Source organism: Lithobates pipiens, unplaced genomic scaffold, assembly GCF_037356315.1.
Source record: "Lithobates pipiens isolate NorthernLeopardFrog02 unplaced genomic scaffold, aLitPip1_a1.2 Scaffold_22, whole genome shotgun sequence".
Classification (NCBI taxonomy): Eukaryota; Metazoa; Chordata; class Amphibia; order Anura; family Ranidae; genus Lithobates; species Lithobates pipiens.
In genome coordinates this window covers 29,828,413-29,849,947 of record NW_027507784.1, presented here as the reverse complement: position 1 = coordinate 29,849,947, position 21,535 = coordinate 29,828,413, and the positions used below count along the sequence as shown (strand labels likewise).

General features: G+C 45.5%; 1 protein-coding gene across 1 annotated transcript in view; it reads left to right on the top strand.

Annotated features, from left to right (window-relative positions):
- The first annotated feature begins 2,546 nt into the window (after positions 1 to 2,546).
- The window catches only part of STX1B (syntaxin 1B), a 102,771-nt gene continuing 83,782 nt past the window's right edge, over positions 2,547 to 21,535 (top strand). The window contains exon 1 of the mRNA XM_077447228.1: positions 2,547 to 2,877. Within this exon, the coding sequence (XP_077303354.1) occupies positions 2,848 to 2,877 (30 nt within the window). The 5' untranslated portion in view covers positions 2,547 to 2,847. The remainder of the gene's footprint in view (positions 2,878 to 21,535) is intronic.

The window sequence follows — 21,535 nt, the reverse complement described above, 5'->3', positions numbered from 1 at the left end:
TGGAGGATATGTACTATAGATGGTATATGGAGGGCATGTACTATGGACGGTATGTATTATGGAGGATATGTATGTAGCACTGGCTCCTGAAGAGCATGCGCTATGTGTTTTTGTCATTTAATATTCCTGGAATCGCAGTTTGGTTTTGGGTTCAATTACACTAAATGTTGGCCTCAGTACCAGTCTGGCTGGACTGCATGGTGTTCTGCCTCACCATAGGTGGCGCTGTCATCTCTGGCAGGTGATGGAATGCAGTCCAGTTGGGTGCATTGAGTGCCAGTTCTCTCTCGGAACCAGCCCAGTGGCAGTGTCACTCTTGCTGTGCATTCTGGGAGAGGGTACTTAAGGTGCTGTTGTCACATGTTTCGGGGTTCTGGTCCAGAAGAACTTTCTGTCTGTTTGGTCCTGGTCCTCCTGACCAGCCCCCCAGGGCTCTCATGGCCTGGGGTGCGAATCCATCCAGCTCCAAGTCTCGGGGCTGGCTGGCCTGGGGCAAAGTAACTGAAGGTAGGATTCGAAGGTGGTCTGGTGCCGTCTCGGGTATGTGGAGAAGCCCAGCAACTGGAGAAGCATCCAGGGGAGGATTCTTCGGGAGAAGGCCACGCAAAGGTTGGCTTCTCAGAAAGAGCCTGGAGGCTCAGTTGAAAGACCCCAAGCAAATCTGATCTTGTATGGTATCGTCGGACCGGCTGCAAGATACTGGTACCGTATGAGGGTTCTCTAGGCTGTATGCATCTTTCAGTTACTCAAGTGTTCTACAAGTCTGTGGCAGAGACTTTATTCAAGTGTCCTATAGCAAGTCTGTGGCAGAGACTTCATTTTGTTGAGCACTCTATTGGCTGCTAGGCCTAGTGAGAGAGAAGGTCTGTCCGATAAGAGTGAGGATCCAGTGGTGAATGGCTATTCTCTGGATTTCCTAAGGTGAGAGACTCTCTTTTAATTCACTAAGATTCAAGAGTACCGGGACTTTCTACCTAAACCCTCTAACCCTACTTTGAGAGACTGTGTTTCGTTTACTCTTCTTTGCAAATAAAAATCCCTTAAGCGGATCTGGTGTCAGTCTCTGCACTTCTTGGGCCATCTACCTCGGGAAACCCCTAGACATACACGAGGTCAAGAAGGTAACAGTAAGCCCAATCAAATCAGCTGCTCCTTTGGGGGTAAGTGCTACTTGTACTATAGATGGTGTATGGAGGATATTTACTATAGATGGTATATGGAGGGTATGTACTATGGATGGTATATGGAGGATATGTATTATAGATGGTATGTATTATGGAGGATGTGTACTATAGAAGGTATATGCAGGGTATGTAGTATAGATGGTATGTAGAGGGTATGTATTATGGAGTGTATGTACTATAGATGGTGTATGGAGTGTATGTAGTATAAATGGTATGTATTATGGAGGATATGTACTATAGATGGTATATGGAGGATATGTATTATAGATGGTATATGGAGGATATGTACTATAGATTGTATATGGAGGATATGTATTATAGATGGTATGTGGAGGATATGTACTATAGATGGTATATGGAGGATATGTACTATAGATGGTATATGGAGGATATGTACTATAGGTGGTATGTGGAGGATATGTACTATAGGTGGTATGTGGAGGATATGTACTATAGGTGGTATGTGGAGGATATGTACTATAAATGGTATATGGAGGATATGTACTATAGATGGTATGTATTATGGAGGATATGTACTATAGATGGTATATGGAAGGTATGTATTTTAGAGTGTATGTACTATGGATGGTATGTATTATACAGGGTATTTACTATGGAGGGTATGTATCATGGAGGGTATGTATTATAGATGGTATATGGAGGCTATGTACTATAGATGGTATGTATTATGGAGGGTATGTACTATGGATGGTATATGGAGATTATGGAAGGTATGTACTATAGATGGTATATGGAGGGTATGTACTATAGATGGTATGTATCATGGAGGGTCTGTCGTATGGATGGTATGTATTAAGGATGGTATATGGAGGGTATGTACTATGGAGGGTATGTATTATGGATGGTATATGGAGGGTATGTACTATGGATGGTATATATTATGGAGGGTCTGTAGTATGGATGGCATGTATCATGGAGGGTCTGTAGTATGGATGGTATGTATTAAGGATGGTATATGGAGGGTATGTACTATGGATGGTATGTATTAAGGATTGTATATGGATGGCATGTATCATGGAGGGTATGTATTATGGATTGTAAATGGATGGTATGTACTATGGATGTTATGTATCATGGAGGGTATGTACTATAGATGGTATGTAGTATGGATGGTATTATGGTTGGTCTCCGCCCCCGTGGCCCCAGCAGGTGATGACACATCTATATATATCTATGGCGGTATATCTATAGATAGATGCGGGATATAGATAGCTGTCACTGATCTATTCCTGGCCATATGCTGAGCAGCTGCTCCTCCCTTTGGAGACTACAAGTCCCATCATCCCCCGGGGCAGTCCGGACTCGGCGCCTGCGCACTGCCGCCCCTCTCTGTCTCTTTTTCTCCCGCATCCTCGTCTGCAGCATCAGCACCAGCGAGGAGGACAGCTCCACCACCTCCACCAACCACCTCCTCCTCCTCCTCCTCCTCCACCATCATCATCACCCCCGCCACCGAGGATCGGAGCCCCGCTCCCTGCTCTACCGGGTGCCCCCGATCCTGTCCCCGCCGGGTGTGTGCGGTGTGTCCCCTCTGTCCTCCCTCTCCTCCCCTCCCCGGACTCTGCAGCAATAGGGGGAGTCAGCAGCAGCAGCAGCACAAGCAGCATCAGCAGAGAGCGCCGCATCCCCTCCTGCACCAAGGATGAAGGACCGGACCCAGGAGCTGAGGAGTGTAAGATACCCCCCCCCCCAACATCTACCCTACCCATCCCCCCCACCTCATCCCTACAGGGGACCCCCCTAACCCGGGGTGTGTGTGTGTGCCAGAGTATGGAGGGGGCTGGGTGGGGGGCATGATGGAGGAGGAGAGGAGAGGAGAGGGTGCATTGCGGGTCTGTGTCTGACTGATTTATGAGCTGAGTCTCTCAGTGCTGGAGACCCCCACCCCACCCCCATCATACTATATATATATATATATATACACTGACAGGGGGGCTGCCTGCATGGCTGGGGGGCTTCATACATAGTATAGGAGGTGGGATCTATACATCACATACACTACACTATAGCTGTACAATCACATACATGCCTGGATAGTATAGAGAGAGAGAGAGAGAGAGACATATCTCTATATGTATATATATATATATATATATATATATATATATATATATATATATATATATATATTCTCTAGATATATATCTAGATATATAGATATAGTACTAGTCACTGTATTACTCATAGATGGTCACCTCCATAGTGGGACTGGCTGCATGCTTAGGGGTCTTCATATAGATACATAGTATACATTATATAATCATTACATCCTATACACCAGGTCTACACTACATCTGTATAATCAGATACATACTGTATATGCCGGGATAGTATACATCCCAATTGTGTTCTAGTCACTGTATTATTGATAGGTGGAGATTTCCATAGTGGGACCGGCTGCGTGGCTGGGGGGGCTTCATATAGATACATAGTATAGACTGGAGGTGGGATCTATACATCCTATACACCAAGACTACACTATATCTGTACAATCATATATATATATATATATATATATATATATATATATATATATATATATATATATATGCCTGGATACTCTCTCTTTCTCCCTCTCATATATATATATATATCATACATGTCACTGTACTGCAGATAGATGGGCATTTCTATACTGGGACTGGCTGCATGCTTAGGGGTCTTCATGTAGATACATGGTATAGACTGTAGAATCATTACATCCTATACACCAGCACTACACTATATCTGTACAGTTAGATACATACATGCCTGGATAGTATATATCTAGATAGTATATATCTAAGTATTGTACTAGTCACTGTATTATTGATAGGTGGAGATTTCCATAGTGGGACTGGCTGCATGCCGGGGGGGGGGGGGGGGGGGCTTCATATAGATACATGGTATAGACTGGAGATGGACTCTATACATTCTATACATCAGGACTATACTACATCTGTACAGTCAGATACATATACGCCTGGATAGTAAATATCTAAATATTGTACTAGTCACTGTATTATTGATGATAGGTGGATATTTCCATGGTGGGACTGGCTTGGGGCTCTTCCTATGGATATATATAGTATAGACTACATCAATACACCCTATACAGCAGGACTTTATTTTATCTGTATATATGGATACATACATGCCAGTATATTGTACATAGATTGTACTAGTCACTCTATTACTGATATGGATATTTCCATTGTGGGACTGGCTTTAAGCTTTTCTTATGGATATCTAGTATAGGCTACCTCTGTGCAGCCTATACACCAGGGCTATATTATATCTGTATATATGGATACATACATGCCAGTATATTGTACATACATTGTACTAGTCACTAAGAGATGGATAATTCTTAATGGAACTGACTGCATGCTTGCCAGTCTTTTTATAAATACATAGTATAGACTGTAGATTGAATCTTTACATCCTATACATTCTATATACCAGAGCTATATTATAGCTGTATATATGGATACACATATGTCTGGATATGTATATATATATATATATATATATATATATATATATATATATATATACATATATGTATATATGTCACCCTGTTACTGATAGGTGGAGATATCCATAGTGGGACTGGCTGCATATTGGGAGCTCTTCCTATGGGTATATATAGTATAGATTACATCTGTACACCCTATACACCAGGGCTATATTATATCTGTAAATATGGATACATACATGTTTGTATATAATATGTATATATTATACATGTCACTCTATTACTGATAGGCGGAGATTTCATTATATATGGATACATACACATCTGTATATAATAAGTATGTATTGTATTTTGTTGTATTATAACTGTGTCTCCTTTTTATATTGTAAAGCGCTGCGTAAACTGTTGGCGCTATATAAATCCTGTATAATAATAATAATAGTCATTTCTATAGTGGGACTGGCTGCATACGAGGGCTCTTCCTATGGATATATAGTATAGGGTACATCTATACATCTTATACACTGGGGCTATATTATATCTGTATATATAGATACACGATTGTATATGTGTATATTATACATGTCACTCTATTACTGATAGGTGCAGATTTCCATGGTGGGGGGGCTGGCTGCATACTGGGGGCTCTTCCTATGGATATATAGTATAGGCTACATCTATACATCCTATACAGCTGGGCTATAATATATCTGTATATATAGATACATACATGTTGTATTATACCTAGGTTGTACTAGTCACTAAAAGATGGATATTTCCTAATAGAAATGAATGAATACTTGTGGGTCTTGCTATAGATACATAGTATAGCCTGTAGATTGATTCTCTACATCCTATACCCTGGGGCTATATTATATCTGTGTATATGGATAGACTGTAGATTGAATCTTTACATCTTATACATTCTTTACACCAGGGCTATAGTATATTTGTATATATGGATACATACACGTCTGTATACAATAAGTATATATTGTACAAGTCACTGTATTACTGGAGATGAATATTTCCATAGTGGGACTGGCTGCATGCTGGGGACTCTTCATATACATACATAGTATTGCCTGTAGACTGAATCTATACATCCTACACATCTATACACACTGTACACCATGATTATATTATATCTTTATATACAAATACATACATGCCCCTATATTATACATATACAGTATATTGCACTAGTCACTGTAGTACTGACAGATTGATATTTCCTACTGGAACTGGCTGCATGCTTAGGGGTCTTCCTATAGATACATATTATAGAATAGAAAGTGAATCCATAGATCCTATACATATATGGATACATACATGTCAGTATATTATACATAGATTGTACTAGTTACTAAAATATGGATATTTCTTAAAGGAAATGGCTCATGATTGAGGATAGATACATAGTATAGACTATAGATAGAATCTTTACATCCTTTACACCTATACATTCTATACACCAGGGCTATAGTATATCTGTATATATAGATACATGCATGTCAGTATACTATACATATATATATATATATATATATATATACATACATGTCAGCATATTATACATAGGTTGTACTAGTTACTAAAATATGGATATTGCTTATGGAAACGGCTCATGATTGATGATCTTCCTATAGATACAAAGTATAGCCTGTAGATTGAATCTTTACATCCTATATGCCTATACATGTATACACCAGGGCTATAGTATATCTGTATATATGGATACATACATGTCTGAATATTATACATATAGTATCATTAGATTTGATACATCAAAACTATACAATATATGGATACACAAATGTCAGTATATTATATATAGGTCACTAAAGTCAGGAAACAATTGACATTTTCTGCTGGAACTGTCTGTATACTTGGGATCCTTCATTTAGGTATAATAGTATGGCCTGTAGATACAATCTACACATCCTATACAGCAGGCCTATTCTATGTCTGTATATATATATGGATGCATATATGCCTATATATTCTAAATATATACATTGTACTAGTCCCTAAAGGGTGGACATTTTCTGCTGGGACAGGCTACATGCTTGAGTTTTTTTTTTATATAAGTACTAAAGCATTGTCTGTAGATTGACTTTAAACATCCTATACAGCAGAACTACACTATATATCCATATATATATGGATCCATACATGTCTGTATATGGTACATTTATTTTGTACCAGCCACTGTTATTACTGAAGATGGATCTATCTATAGTGGACCTGGCTGTATGCCTGGGGTTCTTCATATAGATACAAAGACTGTGGACTGAATCTATACATCCCAGGACTTTACTATATATATATATATATATATATATATGTGTCTGATGTATATAAATGCCTGTTTGTTATACACTTGTACTATGTACTGTGAATGCATTACTTCTAGATGAATGTTTCTATAGTGGAGCTCCCTGCATTCTGTATAATGTATCACTGTATATACCTATATAATGTAGGACTGTTAGAATGCCTTATAGCTCTGTCTGTCTATATATTGATTGATTCTAGATAGATATATAGATCTATCTAGGTATATAGAAAAAAAAATCCTGTATAATAATAATAAAAATAATATATATATATATTTATATATCTATATATATATATATATATATATATATATATATATATCTATATATATATATATATCTATATATACTTACTACAAGTGTGTCACATATGGGCATCCCATGGGATGGTATAATGTACATAGAGATAATAGAAATAACTATATATGGTGATATTTGTGTCTAAAAAGATTATAGATATATTATATATATATATATATATATATATATATATATATATATATATGTATATACTGTATTCATACACAGATATATACAGTATGTATTTTATCTATACCTCCCTGGTCCATCAATAGATGTATATCCTACCGGAAGAAATGTATTGCAGAGGATTGTATTGTACATAGTTATATAGTAGAGTTATATAGTAGAGTAGTAAGGTTGGATACATTGTGAGATCATTGTTACATTGTTACATTGTATTTAGGGACGGTTGTTATATGGCCAGAGGGGGCTGCTGCATAATACGTCTCTCTCTCTCTTGCATATTGTATTGATCGGTAGCGCCTGTTGGATAAGATGATATGATCCGTCCTCCTGAGCCGGGGGCGATGGAGTGTGCGCGCGTGTAATGGACAGCAATCTCGTTGTGAATTAGGTGTGAATGTGTGCAATTGTCCAAGCGTGCGTAAAAAAAAAAAAAGCGCCAAACTTGTGAATTTTATTGACCCATCCGAGATGCGATTGCTACCGCCATCGGTGTGAATTACAAATAATGATTATGTAATGAAGGCGCCCTGCGTTGGCCTCGAAATGTTGCCCCCCCCCCGTGCTAATTGCGAATGTGATCGCTTTAATGAATACAATAAGGGATCCGTGGCACGCCGCCGACGTATATATATATATATATATATATATATATATATATATATATATATTCTTGTCTACATCGATACCGGTTCACCAGCTGGTGGTGTGGGCTGCGGCACCCCTTCAGGCTTTTTCCCGGGAAGGAATGTAATGGGGATAAAATGAGTGTCCAGTGATGTGAGATTAGAAAAAGCCGCGTGCGTGGCCCGTTTGCTCGTGCGTGTGCGTGTGCGTGTGTGTGTGTGTGTGTGTGTGTGTGTGTGTGTGTGTGCCCTGCGATCCCGAACGTGTGAGACTGAGTGTGTCTGTCGTGTCTCTCTCTCTCTCTCATTCATGCTGCATGTGTACTACACAGCGCACAATCACACACAGCTGTGCCTCCATTCATGGCGCTGTGTGTGAGTGTGGGGTGAGCCCTCCGTCCAATCCTGTGAGCGAAGGGAAGGGGGGGGGGGGGGTAAGGGCCCTTCGTGTACTGCAGCGCGCACATGCATGACACGGGTGTGTGGGGAAGCTCATTATCATTCACTGCACGTCCCCCATTAGCATGCTATTTGCACAGCTGTGCTGCGTGTGTGTGTGTGTGTGTGTGTGTGTGTGTGTGTGTGTGTGTGTGTGTGTGTGTGTTTTTCCCCCGATGGTTTTTATGAATCATTTTGTAGCCGGTCATGTGCACAGAGACGCGGACACGGCCTTCCATCTTCCCCCTTTTTTTTTTCCTCATTCGGAGGTTTGGGGGACGAGCCTAGATCTGCACCTGAGTTCTGCCATGTAATGCGTTGCAGTATACACGGGCAGGGCGGGATGTCATCACGCTGCGGCTGACGGGTTGCTGCCCTTTACGGTCTGACGGGTTGCTGCCCTTTACGGTCACACGTGGGCGGTTCGCCGCCGGGCGTGAGATTTCGGGAGCGGGCTATCCGCTCTAAGGAACACGGGATTTATCCAAAAGACATCATCTAATTTATTATTAATAAGGAACCCTTATAGATCTAGGGGCGTGTGCGTAGACGTGCGTTTCTTTCTTCTTCCATAGCAGTAGCGTGCGTCTCCTTTATGTGCGTCGGCTTGCGTTATTGATGTGTATTGACGCACACGTCCAATCGTTTTTTTAATTTTTTTTTTTATTGAAGTTAGAAGTTGAGTTGATGGAGTAGTATTTAAAGCTTTATTTATTTATTTATTTTAATGAACGCATGAATAAAATTCTATGAAACATTGCTAGCTCATACGGGCGGTAAAAGCAGACGGTTGAGCTATGGTTTTAATGCCCCCCCCCGGATTGCCCACCTAAACCAAGAAATGCAGGCATTCAGGGAGGTACTCGTCTAGTGGCAAAAATTTTAAAAAGTGGACGGTTGAGCTATGGTTTTACTGTCCGCCCCCCCCCCCCCCCGACTGCCCACCTAAATCAAGAAATGCAAGCATTCAGGGCGGTACTCGTGCCGTGGCAAAAATTTAAAAAAAGCAGACAGTTGAGCTATGGTTTTACTGACCGCCCACCCACCCCGACCCCCCCCCCCCCCCCCGGATTGCCCACCTAAACCAAGAAATGCAGGCACTCAGGGCAGTACTTGTGCCATGGCAAAAATTTCAAAAAAGCGGTTGCACTATGGTTTTACTGCCCTTCTAAACCAAGAAATGCGGGCATTCAGGGCGGTACTCGTGCCGTGGCAAAAATTTTAAAAAGTGGACGGTTGAGCTATGGTTTTACTGTCCGCCCCCGACTGCCCACCTAAAGCAAGAAATGCAGGCATTCAGGGCAGTACTCGTGCCGTGGCAAAAATGTTAAAAAAATGGACGGTTGAGCTATGGTTTTACTGCCCCCCCCCGACTGCCTACATAAACCAAGAAATGCAGGCACTCAGGGCAGTACTCGTGCCAAGCAAAAATTTTAAAAAGCGGATGGTTGAGCTATGGTTTTACTGTCCCTTGCCCCCCCGCCCCGTGGCTGCCCACCTAAACTAAGAAATGCAGGCACTCAGGGCAGTACTCGTGCCGTGGCAAAAAATTTAAAAAAATGGAAGGTTGAGCTATGGTTTTACTGTCCCCCCTCCCCCGACTGCCCACCAAAACCAAGAAATGCAGGCGGTACTCGTGCCGTGGCAAAAATTACAAAAAGCAGTTGCGCTCTGACCATCTTTCGTATCAAGTCGGCAAACCTTGACCATCTCTTGTAACAAGCCTGTAGTCTCTCACCATCTATTGCAGCATGTCTACACTCTCTGACCATCTATTGCAGCATGTCTACACTCTCTGACCATCTCTTGTAACAAGCCTGTAGCCTTTCACCATCTCTTGCATCATATCTTCACTCTCTGATCATCTTTTGTATCAAACCTGAAATCTTTGACCATCTCTTGTAACAAGCCTGTAGTCTCTGACTGTCTCCTGAGGCGTGTTTTCACTCTCTGACCATCTCTTGTATCAAGCCTGCAACCCTTAATTATCTCTTGTAACAAACCTGTAGTCTCTGACCATCTTCTGCAACATGTCTACACTCTCTGACCATCTCATGTAACAAACATGTAGTCTCTGATCATCTGCTGCAGCATGTCTTTACTCTCTGACCATCACTTATAACAAACCAGTTATCTCTGATTATCTCCTGCAGCGTGTCTACACTCTCTGACCAAATTTCGTATTGAGTCTGCAATCCTTGACCATCTCTTGTAACAAGCCTGTAGTCTCTGACAATCCCCTGCAGCATTTTTACACTCTCAGACCAACTATTGTAACAAGCCTGTAGTCTCTGACCATCTCTTGCAGTATGTCTTCACTCTCTGACCATCTCTTGCAGTATGTCTTCACTCTCTGACCATCTCTTGTAACAAGCCTGTAGTCTCTGACCATCTCTTGCAGTATGTCTTCACTCTCTGACCATCTCTTGTAACAATCCTGTAGTCTCTGACCAACTCCTTCAACATTTGTACATTCTCTGACCATTTTTTGTATCAAACCTGAAGTCTTTGACCATCTCTTGTAACAAGCCTGTAGTCTCTGACTGTCTCCTGCGGTGTGTTTTCACTCTCTGACCATCTCTTGTATCAAGCCTGCAACCCTTGATTATCTCTTGTAACAAACCTGTAGTCTCTGATCATCTGCTGCAGCATGTCTTTACTCTCTGACCATCTCTTGTAACAAACCAGTTGTCTCTGACAATCTCCTGCAGTGTGTCTACACTCTCAGACCATCTCTTGTAACAAGCCTGTAGTCTGACTGTCTCCTGCGGTGTGTCTTCACTTTCTGACCATCTCTTGTATCAAGCCTGCAACCTTTGATTATCTCTTGTAACAAGTCTGTAGTCTCTGACCATCTTCTGCAACATGTCTACACTCTCTGACCGTCTATTGTAACAAGCCTGTAGTCTCTCACCATCTTTTGCAGTATGTCTTCACTCTCTGACCATTTTTTTTATCAAACCTGAAATCTTTGACTATCTCTTGTAGCAAGCCTGTAGTCTGACTATCTCCTGCGGCGTGTTTTCACTCTCTGACAATTTCTTGTATCAAGCCTGCAACCCTTGATTATCTCTTGTAACAAGCCTGTAGTCTCTGATCATCTTCTGCAGCGTGTCTACACTCTCTGACCATCTTTTGTATCAAGTCTGCAATCCTTGACCATCTCTTGTAACAAGCCTGTAGTCTCTGACCATCTCTTGTAACAAGCCTGTAGTCTCTGACCATCTCTTGTAACAAGCCTGTAGTCTCTGACCATCTCTTGTAACAAGCCTGTAGTCTCTGACCATCTCTTGCATCGTGTCTACACTCTCTGACCATCTCTTGTGACAAGCCTGTAGTCTCTGACCATCTCCTGCGGTGTGTCTTCACTCTCTGACCATCTCATGTAACAAATCTCCAGTCACTGAATATTATGTGTGCCCCTTTGGTAAAGTCAGGGGCTGCGATTGAGACCCCCCCCCCCCCCACCTTATGAAAAGAGCTGACCACTCATGCTGTACAGGCTCTGAAAACATTGGCTTAGTCAGGGCTATTAAAGACTGACCATACACTATACAATCTCCTTTAGATCTGCCATTACGGCCTGCTGAATTTGATATTCACGGAAAGGATTGTGTAGGTTTGTTGTCACATTACATCGTTTTAGAAAGTCTAAAGGAGATTGTACAATCAGATTGTATAGTGTATGGTCCCCTATAAGAATGACAGATCATCCAGAATGTCTGAGACCTCCTGGTGGTAACAATGTATCGGCTCCTGCTATTGAACACAGTGGAGTTGATACTTTTCTCTTTTTTTTTTTGTCCTAAAAATGAACTGTTGGTGCCAATATATGTATCACAGACAGTATTGCATCACCGTGGCTACAATCTGCATCTGTAAAGGCAATTTTTTAATATAATAACAAAGATGTCTATACTACTTCCCTGCTCTGTTTAATAGTTTTGCACAGAGCAGCCCCAATCCTCCTCTTCTCGGGTCCCCCATCATGTTCTAGGCCCCATCCCCCTTGCTGAGCGGCCCAATAGCAAGCTGCTTGCTGTGGGGGGAGGGGGGGGTGTTCTAGTGCATGCTCCTACAAAAGACAGAGAGCACAGCTAAGGCCCGCCCCCACCCCCTCTTGACTTGGCTGTGATTGACGGCAGGAGAAGCAAATGGCACCTGCTACTGCATCTCAGCCAATGAGGAGGGAAAGGCCTGAGAGAGCCGCTTCTCTCATGCAACATCACTGGATCGAGATGGGGCTCAGGTAAGTATTGGGGGGGGGGGCTGAGGGGGAAGTTGCACACTGAAGGTAAGAAAAAAACCCAAAAAACTTTAAAACCAAAAAAAAGTGGAACAAAACTAAATTCCCCCTTATTTTTTATCATTTTTTTTTTTTTAGAGGGGGGGGGGGGGGCACTTTGTGGGAAACAGTGACACTAATACGGTGATTAGTGCTAAAAAAAAAAAAAAAATGCACTGTCACTGTACTGACGCTGGCTGGGAAGGGGTCAAACACCTAGGGCGATCAAAGGGTTAAATGTGTGCCTAGCCAGCAGGGCCGGACTGGGACAGAAATTTGGCCCTGGACTTCATCCAGACCGGCCCACTTACATTTTGAGTGTCCCATCAGCAGCCCACTTACATGAGAGTGTCCCATTACCAGCCCCCTTACATGAGAGTGTCCCATCAGCAGCCCCCTTACATCAGAGTGTCCCATCAGCAGCCCCCTTACATCAGAGTGTCCCATCAGCAGCCCCCTTACATCAGAGTGTCCCATCACCAGCCCCCTTACATCAGAGTGTCCCATCAGCAGCCCCCTTACATCAGAGTGTCCCATCAGCACTCCCTTACATCAGAGTGTCCCATCACCAGCCCCCTTACATCAGAGTGTCCCATCACCAGCCCCCTTACATCAGAGTGTCCCATCAGCAGCCCCCTTACATCAGAGTGTCCCATCACCAGCCCCCTTACATCAGAGTGTCCCATCACCAGCCCCCTTACATCAGAGTGTCCCACCACCAGCCCCCTTACATCAGAGTGTCCCATCAGCACTCCCTTACATCAGAGTGTCCCATCAGCACCCCCCTTACATCAGAGTGTCCCATCAGCACTCCCTTACATCAGAGTGTCCCATCAGCACTCCCTTACATCAGAGTGTCCCATCAGCACTCCCTTACATCAGAGTGTCCCATCACCAGCCCCCTTACATCAGAGTGTCCCATCAGCAGCCCCCTTACATCAGAGTGTCCCATCACCAGCCCCCTTACATCAGAGTGTCCCATCACCAGCCCCCTTACATCAGAGTGTCCCATCAGCAGCCCCCTTACATCAGAATGTCCCATCACCAGCCCCCTTACATCAGATTGTCCCATCAGCAGCCCCCTTACATCAGAGTGTCCCATCACCCGCCCCCTTACATCAGAGTGTCCCATCAGCAGCCCCCTTACATCAGAGTGTCCCATCACCCGCCCCCTTACATAAGAGTGGCCCACTGAGCCATCGGACCACCGGGAAACTCCCTGTAGTCCCGATGGCCAGTACATGCCTGCTAGCCAGTGTTTATATGTGTACTATGAGGTGCTTTTACTAAGGAATGTGATGGATTTTATTCATAAAAACAATACCCAGCCCATCCCCCACTGACAGGAAAGAGCTCTGCATTGTTTACACTCACAGAGCTCTGTCCTGTCTTCCTACTTACCGATCAGTGGGTCATCCATTGGCTGGCACTGGCTAATCGGCTTGTGCTGTGTCCAACCGCAGCACACCAGGCATTGATTATTAGAAAAATATTGAGAGGGTTACAAGCTTCAAGGGAGGTCACTGGTGATTCCAGATAAGGCAATACAACTAGCAATGAACTTAACGTGATGGCTCATGCAACAGTCCACAATGCCAGGAGTAGGTGGCAGAGTATCTTCTCACATTAGAGACACCCAAGTGGGTGTAGCAGATATGCGAGGGCTTGGGAAACCTCTAGAATCATTAGGTAGACATAGATTGAAGGATAAGTTCACCTTTTCACAAAAAAAATAATAAATGCACAATTTTTTTTGCAGGTAAAAAAAAATGTGCATTTTGTTATTTTTGTGTTGCAGGCGCCTGTAAAGCATTGCACCAGTGATCAGCAGATCGCTGATCCCATACAGGTCTCCTGAAGACCTGTCAGTCTGTCAGCTTGATTGTACCTTCATTGAAAACTATAAGCCAAGAGCCGCAAAGAAGATTTGTGCTAGAAGGAGGGATTTTTGGGGGGGGGGGGGGCATTTGGGCCAGAGGGTAGATTTGGGAGGAGGGGGGATTTATGGAGGAGGGGGTAAGCATGCAGATAAGTGCTAGGAGGGGGATTAAAGGAGAATTTGAAGTGAGGGGGGAGAAAATGTGTACTAGGAAGGGAAATTTTAGGCGTAGAGGATTTGAGCTAGGAAGGGTGCATTTTTTTATTTGGGGGGTGGGTGGGGCAAAGATTTCTGCGGAGAGGAGGGATTTCAGCAAGGGTCTCCCCTCCCTCAGTGATCAGACTAGAACATTGTAACTTTTGTGGGAAGCCAGGAGCTGCGTCAGGGGCTGATCTGCGTCAGATATTTGTGAACACATCCTCCAATTGCACAGGCTCCGTGATTTACATGATTCTATCATCTCTGTGCCAGCATCTCAGTCCAGGGAGTAGACGCCGGAGACCCTGGTTGATGCTTGAACAAATATGGCCCCGTCCTTCCGGAAGAAAAATAAATAAATAAGGCTGGCCGGCAGTGTCAGGGGAGTCCTGTGATCTCTGTGGGGGGGGGGGGGGGGTAATAAAAGCCTGGAAGTGTTACACTGACACAGTGCTGAGCATGCTGCATAGAGCATGCATTACTTTAACTGACAACTGCGCGGTCATGCGACACTACACCCAAATACAATCGACTTCCTTTCTTACACCCCACAAATAGAGCTATATTAGAGGTATTTGATCACCTCTGCTTTTTTTTTTTTTGCTCTATAAACAAGAAAAGGCCGACAATTTTGAAATAAAAAATAAAATAATAAAAAATGTGTTTAATTTCTGCTATAAAACATATCCAATAAAAGAAAAATTAAAAAAAAAATCGAATTTCTTCGTAAATTTAGGCCAATATGTATTCTGATAAATATTTTTGGTGAAAAAAATAAAATCCCAATAAGCGTATATTCATCGGTTTATGCAAAAGTTATCACGTCTACAGACTATACTTTTAGTTTTTTTATTTATGTACCTTTTAAAATTTGTTTTTATTTATTTGTTTTACTAGTAATGGCGGCGATCAGCGGCTTATACTGCGATAGTATGGCGGCCAATCTGACATTAACTGACACATTTGACACTAATACAGTGATCAATGCTAAAAAAAATATGCACTGTCACTGCACTAATGACACTGGCTGGGAAGGGGGTTGACTCTGTGGCTAGCCAGTGTTTTTTGTGTTTAATGTGTGCTGCTTTTACTAAGAGATGTGCTGGATTTTATTCCCTGCTTTGCAGGGAAAGAAGATCCGTCACTTCCCCTTCTGCCAGAACAGAGCTCTGCCTTGTGTACATAGGGAGAGCTCCGCCTTGTGTACATAGGGAGATCTCTGCCTTGTGTACATAGGGAGAGCTCCGCCTTGTGTCCATAGGGAGAGCTCCGCCTTGTGTACATAGGGAGATCTCCGCCTTGTGTACATAGGGAGAGCTCCGCCTTGTGTACATAGGGAGAGCTCCGCCTTGTGTACATAGGGAGAGCTCCGCCTTGTGTACATAGGGAGAGCTCCGCCTTGTGTACATAGGGAGAGCTCCGCCTTGTGTCCATAGGGAGAGCTCCGCCTTGTGTACATAGGAGAGCTCCGCCTTGTGTACATAGGGAGAGCTCCGCCTTGTGTACATAGGGAGAGCTCCGCCTTGTGTACATAGGGAGAGCTCCGCCTTGTGTACATAGGGAGAGCTCCGCCTTGTGTCCATAGGGAGAGCTCCGCCTTGTGTCCATAGGGAGAGCTCCGCCTTGTGTCCATAGGGAGAGCTCCGCCTTGTGTCCATAGGGAGAGCTCCGCCTTGTGTCCATAGGGAGAGCTCCGCCTTGTGTCCATAGGGAGAGCTCCGCCTTGTGTACATAGGGAGAGCTCCGCCTTGTGTACATAGGGAGAGCTCCGCCTTGTGTCCATAGGGAGAGCTCCGCCTTGTGTCCATAGGGAGAGCTCCGCCTTGTGTCCATAGGGAGAGCTCCGCCTTGTGTACATAGGGAGATCTCCGCCTTGTGTACATAGGGAGATCTCCGCCTTGTGTACATAGGGAGAGCTCCGCCTTGTGTCCATAGGGAGAGCTCCGCCTTGTGTACAAAGGGAGAGCTCCGCCTTGTGTACATAGGGAGAGCTCTGCCTTGTCTGACTCCTTGACAATCAGCAGATGCCGGCGGACATCCATTGGCTGGCACCCACGGATCGGATTCTGCTGTGGCTAATCGCAGCAGAAGCAGCGCGCCCCCTACCCAGAAGTGCAGAATCAAAAGTGAGTACACCCCTAAGTGAAAATGTCCAAATTGGGCCCAAAGTGTCAATATTTTGTGTGGCCAACATTATTTTCCAGCACTACCTTAACCCTCTTGGGCATGGAGTTCACCAGAGCTTCACAGGTCACCACCGGAGTCCTCTTCCCCTCCTCCATGATGACATCACAGAGCTGGTGGATGTTGGAGACCTTGCGCTCCTCCACCTTCCGTTTGAGGAGGCCCTACAGATGCTCAATAGGGTTTAGGTCTGGAGACATGCTTGGCCAGTCCATCACCTTCACCCTCAGCTTCTGTAGCAAGGCAGTGGTCATCTTGGAGGTGTGTTTGGGGTCGTTATCATATTGCAATACTGCCCTGCGGCCCAGTCTCTGAAGGAAGGGGATCATGCTGTGCTTCAGTATGTCACAGTACATGTTGGCATTCATGGTTCTCTCAATGATCTGTAGCTCCCCAGTGCTGGCAGCACTCATGCAGCCCCAGACCATGACACTCCCACCACCATACTCGATTGTAGGCAAGACACACTTGTCTTTGTCCTCCTCACCTGGTTGCCCCCACACACGCTTGTCACCATCTGAACCAAATAAGTTTATCTTGGTCTCATCAGACCACAGGACATGGTTCCAGTAATCCATGTCCTCAGTCTGCTTGTCTTCAGCAAACTGTTTGCGGGTTTTCTTGTGCATCATCTTTAGAAGAGGCTTCCTTCTGGGACAACAGCCATACAGACCGATTTGATGCAGTGTGCGGCGTATGGTCTGAGCATTGACAGGCTGACCTCCCACTCCTTCAACTTCTGCAATGCTGGCAGCACTCATACATCTATTTCCCAAAGACAACCTCTGGATATGACGCTGAGCACGTGACCTCAACTTCTTTGGTCGACCATGGCGAGGCCTGTTCTGAGTGGAACCTGTCCTGTATGGTCTTGGCCACCATGCTTCAGCTCAGTTTCAGGGTCTTGGCAATCTTCTTATAGCCTAGGCAGTGATGGAGAACCTTGGCACCCCAGATGTTTTGGAAATACATTTCCCATGATGCTCAACTATAGTAGTTCCAAAACATCTGGGGTGCCAAGGTTCTCCATCACTTGCCTAGGCCATCTTTATGTAGAGCTGCCATGTTGAACTTCCAGTGACCAGTATGAGAGAGTGAGAGCGATAACACCAAATTTAACACACCTGCTGCCCATTCACACCTGAGACCTTGTAACACTAACGAGTCACATGACACCGGCGGAGGGAAAATGGCTAATTGGGCCCAATTTGGACATTTTCACTTAGGGGTGTACTCACTTTTGTTGCCAGCGGTTTAGACATTAATGGCTGTGTGTTGAGTTATTTTGAGGGGACGGCAAATTTACACTGTTATACAATCTGTACACTCACTACTTTACATTGTAGACAAGTGTCATTTCTTCAGTGTTGTCACATGAAAAGATAGAAGAAAATATTTATAGAAATGTGAGGGGTGTACTTACTTTTGTCAGATACTGTATATATACGCGATTCTGCACAGAATCGCCGCCCTCTAGCAGTAAATCTTCTATAGGGCGGTCATTAAAGTGGAGTTTCACCCATTTTGTACATTTTATTAAAAGTCAGCAGCTACAAAAAGTGTAGCTGTTGACTTCTAAAAAACAGACACTCACCAGTCCCGCGGTCCAGCGATGTGGCTCCTGAAGTCTCTCTCCCTCCTCTCCGCGGCGCTGGCATTGTAAGTTTGGGCGCCTGGCTGTGACAGCTTGCAGCTTCACACCTGGGTGCGCATGCGCGAGATGCGCTGCGCTCTCTTAGTGGCCAGGCAATCTTCTGGGACCTGTGACGTGTCCCAGGAGGTTTCAGAGAATGAGGGGGAAAGGAGGAGTCACCTAGGGCGGAGAGGAGGAGTCGTCTAGGGGGGAGAGGAGGAGTCGTCCAGGGGAAGTGGAGGAGTCGCCTAGGGGCAGTGGAGTAGTCGTCTAGGGGGAGAGGAGGAGTCGCCCAGGTGGAGAGGAGGAGTCACCTAGGGGGAGAGGAGGAGTCACCTAGGAGGAGAGGAGGAGTCATCTAGGGTGAGAGGGGAGGGGTCATCTAAGGGGTGAGGAGGAGTCACCCAGGGGGAGAGGAGGAGCCACTCAGGGGGAGAGGAGGAGTTGTCTAGGGGGAGTGGAGGAGTCGCCCAGGGGGGAGAGGGGGAGCCACTCAGGGGGAGAGGAGGAGTCGTCTAGGGGGAGTGGAGGAGTCATCTGGGGAGAGGAGGAGTCACCCAGGAGGATATGAGGAGTCACCCAGGTGGAGAGGAGGAGTCGTCTAGGAGGAGAGGAGGAGTCGCCCAGGGGGAGGAGAGGAGGAGTTGCCATGGGGAAAAGGAGGAGTCACTCAGGGGGAGAGACGGAATTGTCTAGGAGGAGTGGATGAGTCGTCTAGGGGGAGAGGAGGAGTCATCTAAGGGGAGAGGAGGAGTCGCCCAGGGGGAGAGAAGGAGTTATCTACGAGGAGTGGAGAAGTCATCTAGGGGGAGAGGAGAAGTCACTCGGGGAGAGGGGGAGTCGTCTAGGGGGAATGCAGGAGTCATCTGGGGGAGAGGAGGAATCATCTGCGGGAGAGGAGGAGTCGCCCAGGGGGAGATGAGGAGTCACCCAGGGGGAGAGGAGGAGTCGCCAGGGGGGAGAGGAGGAGTCACCCAGGGCAAGAGGAGGAGTGGCCAGGGGGGAGAGGAGGAGTCGCCCAGGGGGAGAGGAGGAGTCGTCTAGGGCGAGAGGAGGAGTAGTCCAGGGGGAGAGGAGGCGTCGCCCAGGGGGAGGAGAGGAGGAGTTGCCTAGGGGAAGAGGAGGAGTCACTCAGGGGGAGAGCAGGAGTTGTCTAGGGGGAGAGGAGGAGTCATCTAGGGGGAGAGGAGGAGTCGCTCAGGAGGAGAGGAGGAGTCGCCCAGGGGGAGAGGAGGAGTCACCCAGGGGAGAAGGAGGAGTCACCCGTGAAGGAGGAAATGTCGTCTGGGGGAGAGGAGGAGTCACCCAGAGGGAGAGGAGGAGTCGACCAGGGGGAGAGGAGGAGTCGCCCAGGGGGAGAGGAGGTGTTGTCTAGGGGGAGAGGAGGAGTCGCCTAGAGGGAGAGGAGGAGTCGCTCAGGGGGAGAGGAGGAGTTGTCTAGGGGGAGAGGAGGAGTCGCTTAGGGGGAGAGGAGGAGTCACTCAGGGGGAGAGGAGGAGGAATTGTCTAGGGGGAGAGGAGGAGTCATATAGGGGAAGAGGAGGAGTCGCCCGGGGAGGAGGAGTCAGCCGGGGAGAGGAGGAGTCGCCCAGGGGAAGAGGAGGAGTCACCTAGGGGGAGAGGAGGAGTAGCCCAGGGGGGAGAGGAGGAGTTGTCCAGAGGGAGAGGAGGAAGTGGGAGCTGGGTACCTGTCAAAACAGTGATCAGTGATAATATGATATACGCTGTCACTGTACTAATGACCCTGGCTGGGAAGGGGTTAACATCTAGGGGTGATCAAGGGGTTAAATGTGTGCATAACAATGTATAATGTTTGCTGCTTTTCTAATTGATCTCTCAGTTTCTCATCCCTTTGCAGGGATGAGAAGCACAGAGATTGTTCTCTGTGTAGAAAGCTCTGTGTTGAATGTCAGCACAGAGCTCTGGGCTGTGATTGCACACAGCTGATCAGCAGGTCCCGGCTGTGAATCATTGGGCGGGACTTGCTGACAGGCTCCGGCTGTGTACAAGTCGATTTGCCTACAGCCGCCGCTCGCCGGCAGTACAGCGCAGCCGGGTGGTTGGCACTCCGGCAGGTGTACCACTCCAATGTTTTGGTTTATATATTGTAAACAATGTAATACAATGTAGCAATGTATACAACATTCTTTTCTGTACACAAAAGGTTACCATTTAAATTTGCAATGAATACTCACATCACCAAAGATAAAACATTGATCAATCAGGGAAAAGCAGTATTATATAACTAGGTTTTCAGCTTCCCAAGTGTTAGGGCCCTTCCTGGTGGGAACCGGCCCTTAAAGCTTATATGTGTACTGTATATTCTTTAAGACATTTGTAAGCAGTAGGTAAGAAGGCGGCCAAACATTCACTGGTGGGCAACCAATCACTATCATTCAAAACACATCTGCCAGGTAGATTCACCTTCAGTGAATGTCAGATTAGCTACTATCCATTTGCCCCTTAGTATGTCTCTTCTGCACTGAAAATAGCAGTTTTTTGTATGTCCTGTAGAGTCAGAAACCCCTCAGGTCTGACTATTGGTGTCCCATAGAGTCAGAGCCCAAAGGCCCCCTCAGGTCTGACTATTGGTGTCCCATAGAGTCAGAGCCCAAAGGCCCCCTCAGGTCTGACTATTGGTGTCCCATAGAGTCAGAGCCCAAAGGCCCCCTCAGGTCTGACTATTGGTGTCCCATAGAGTCAGAGCCCAAAGGCCTCCTCAGGTCTGACTATTGGTGTCCCATAGAGTCAGAGCCCAAAGGCCCCCTCAGGTCTGACTATTGGTGTCCCATAAAGTCAGAGCCC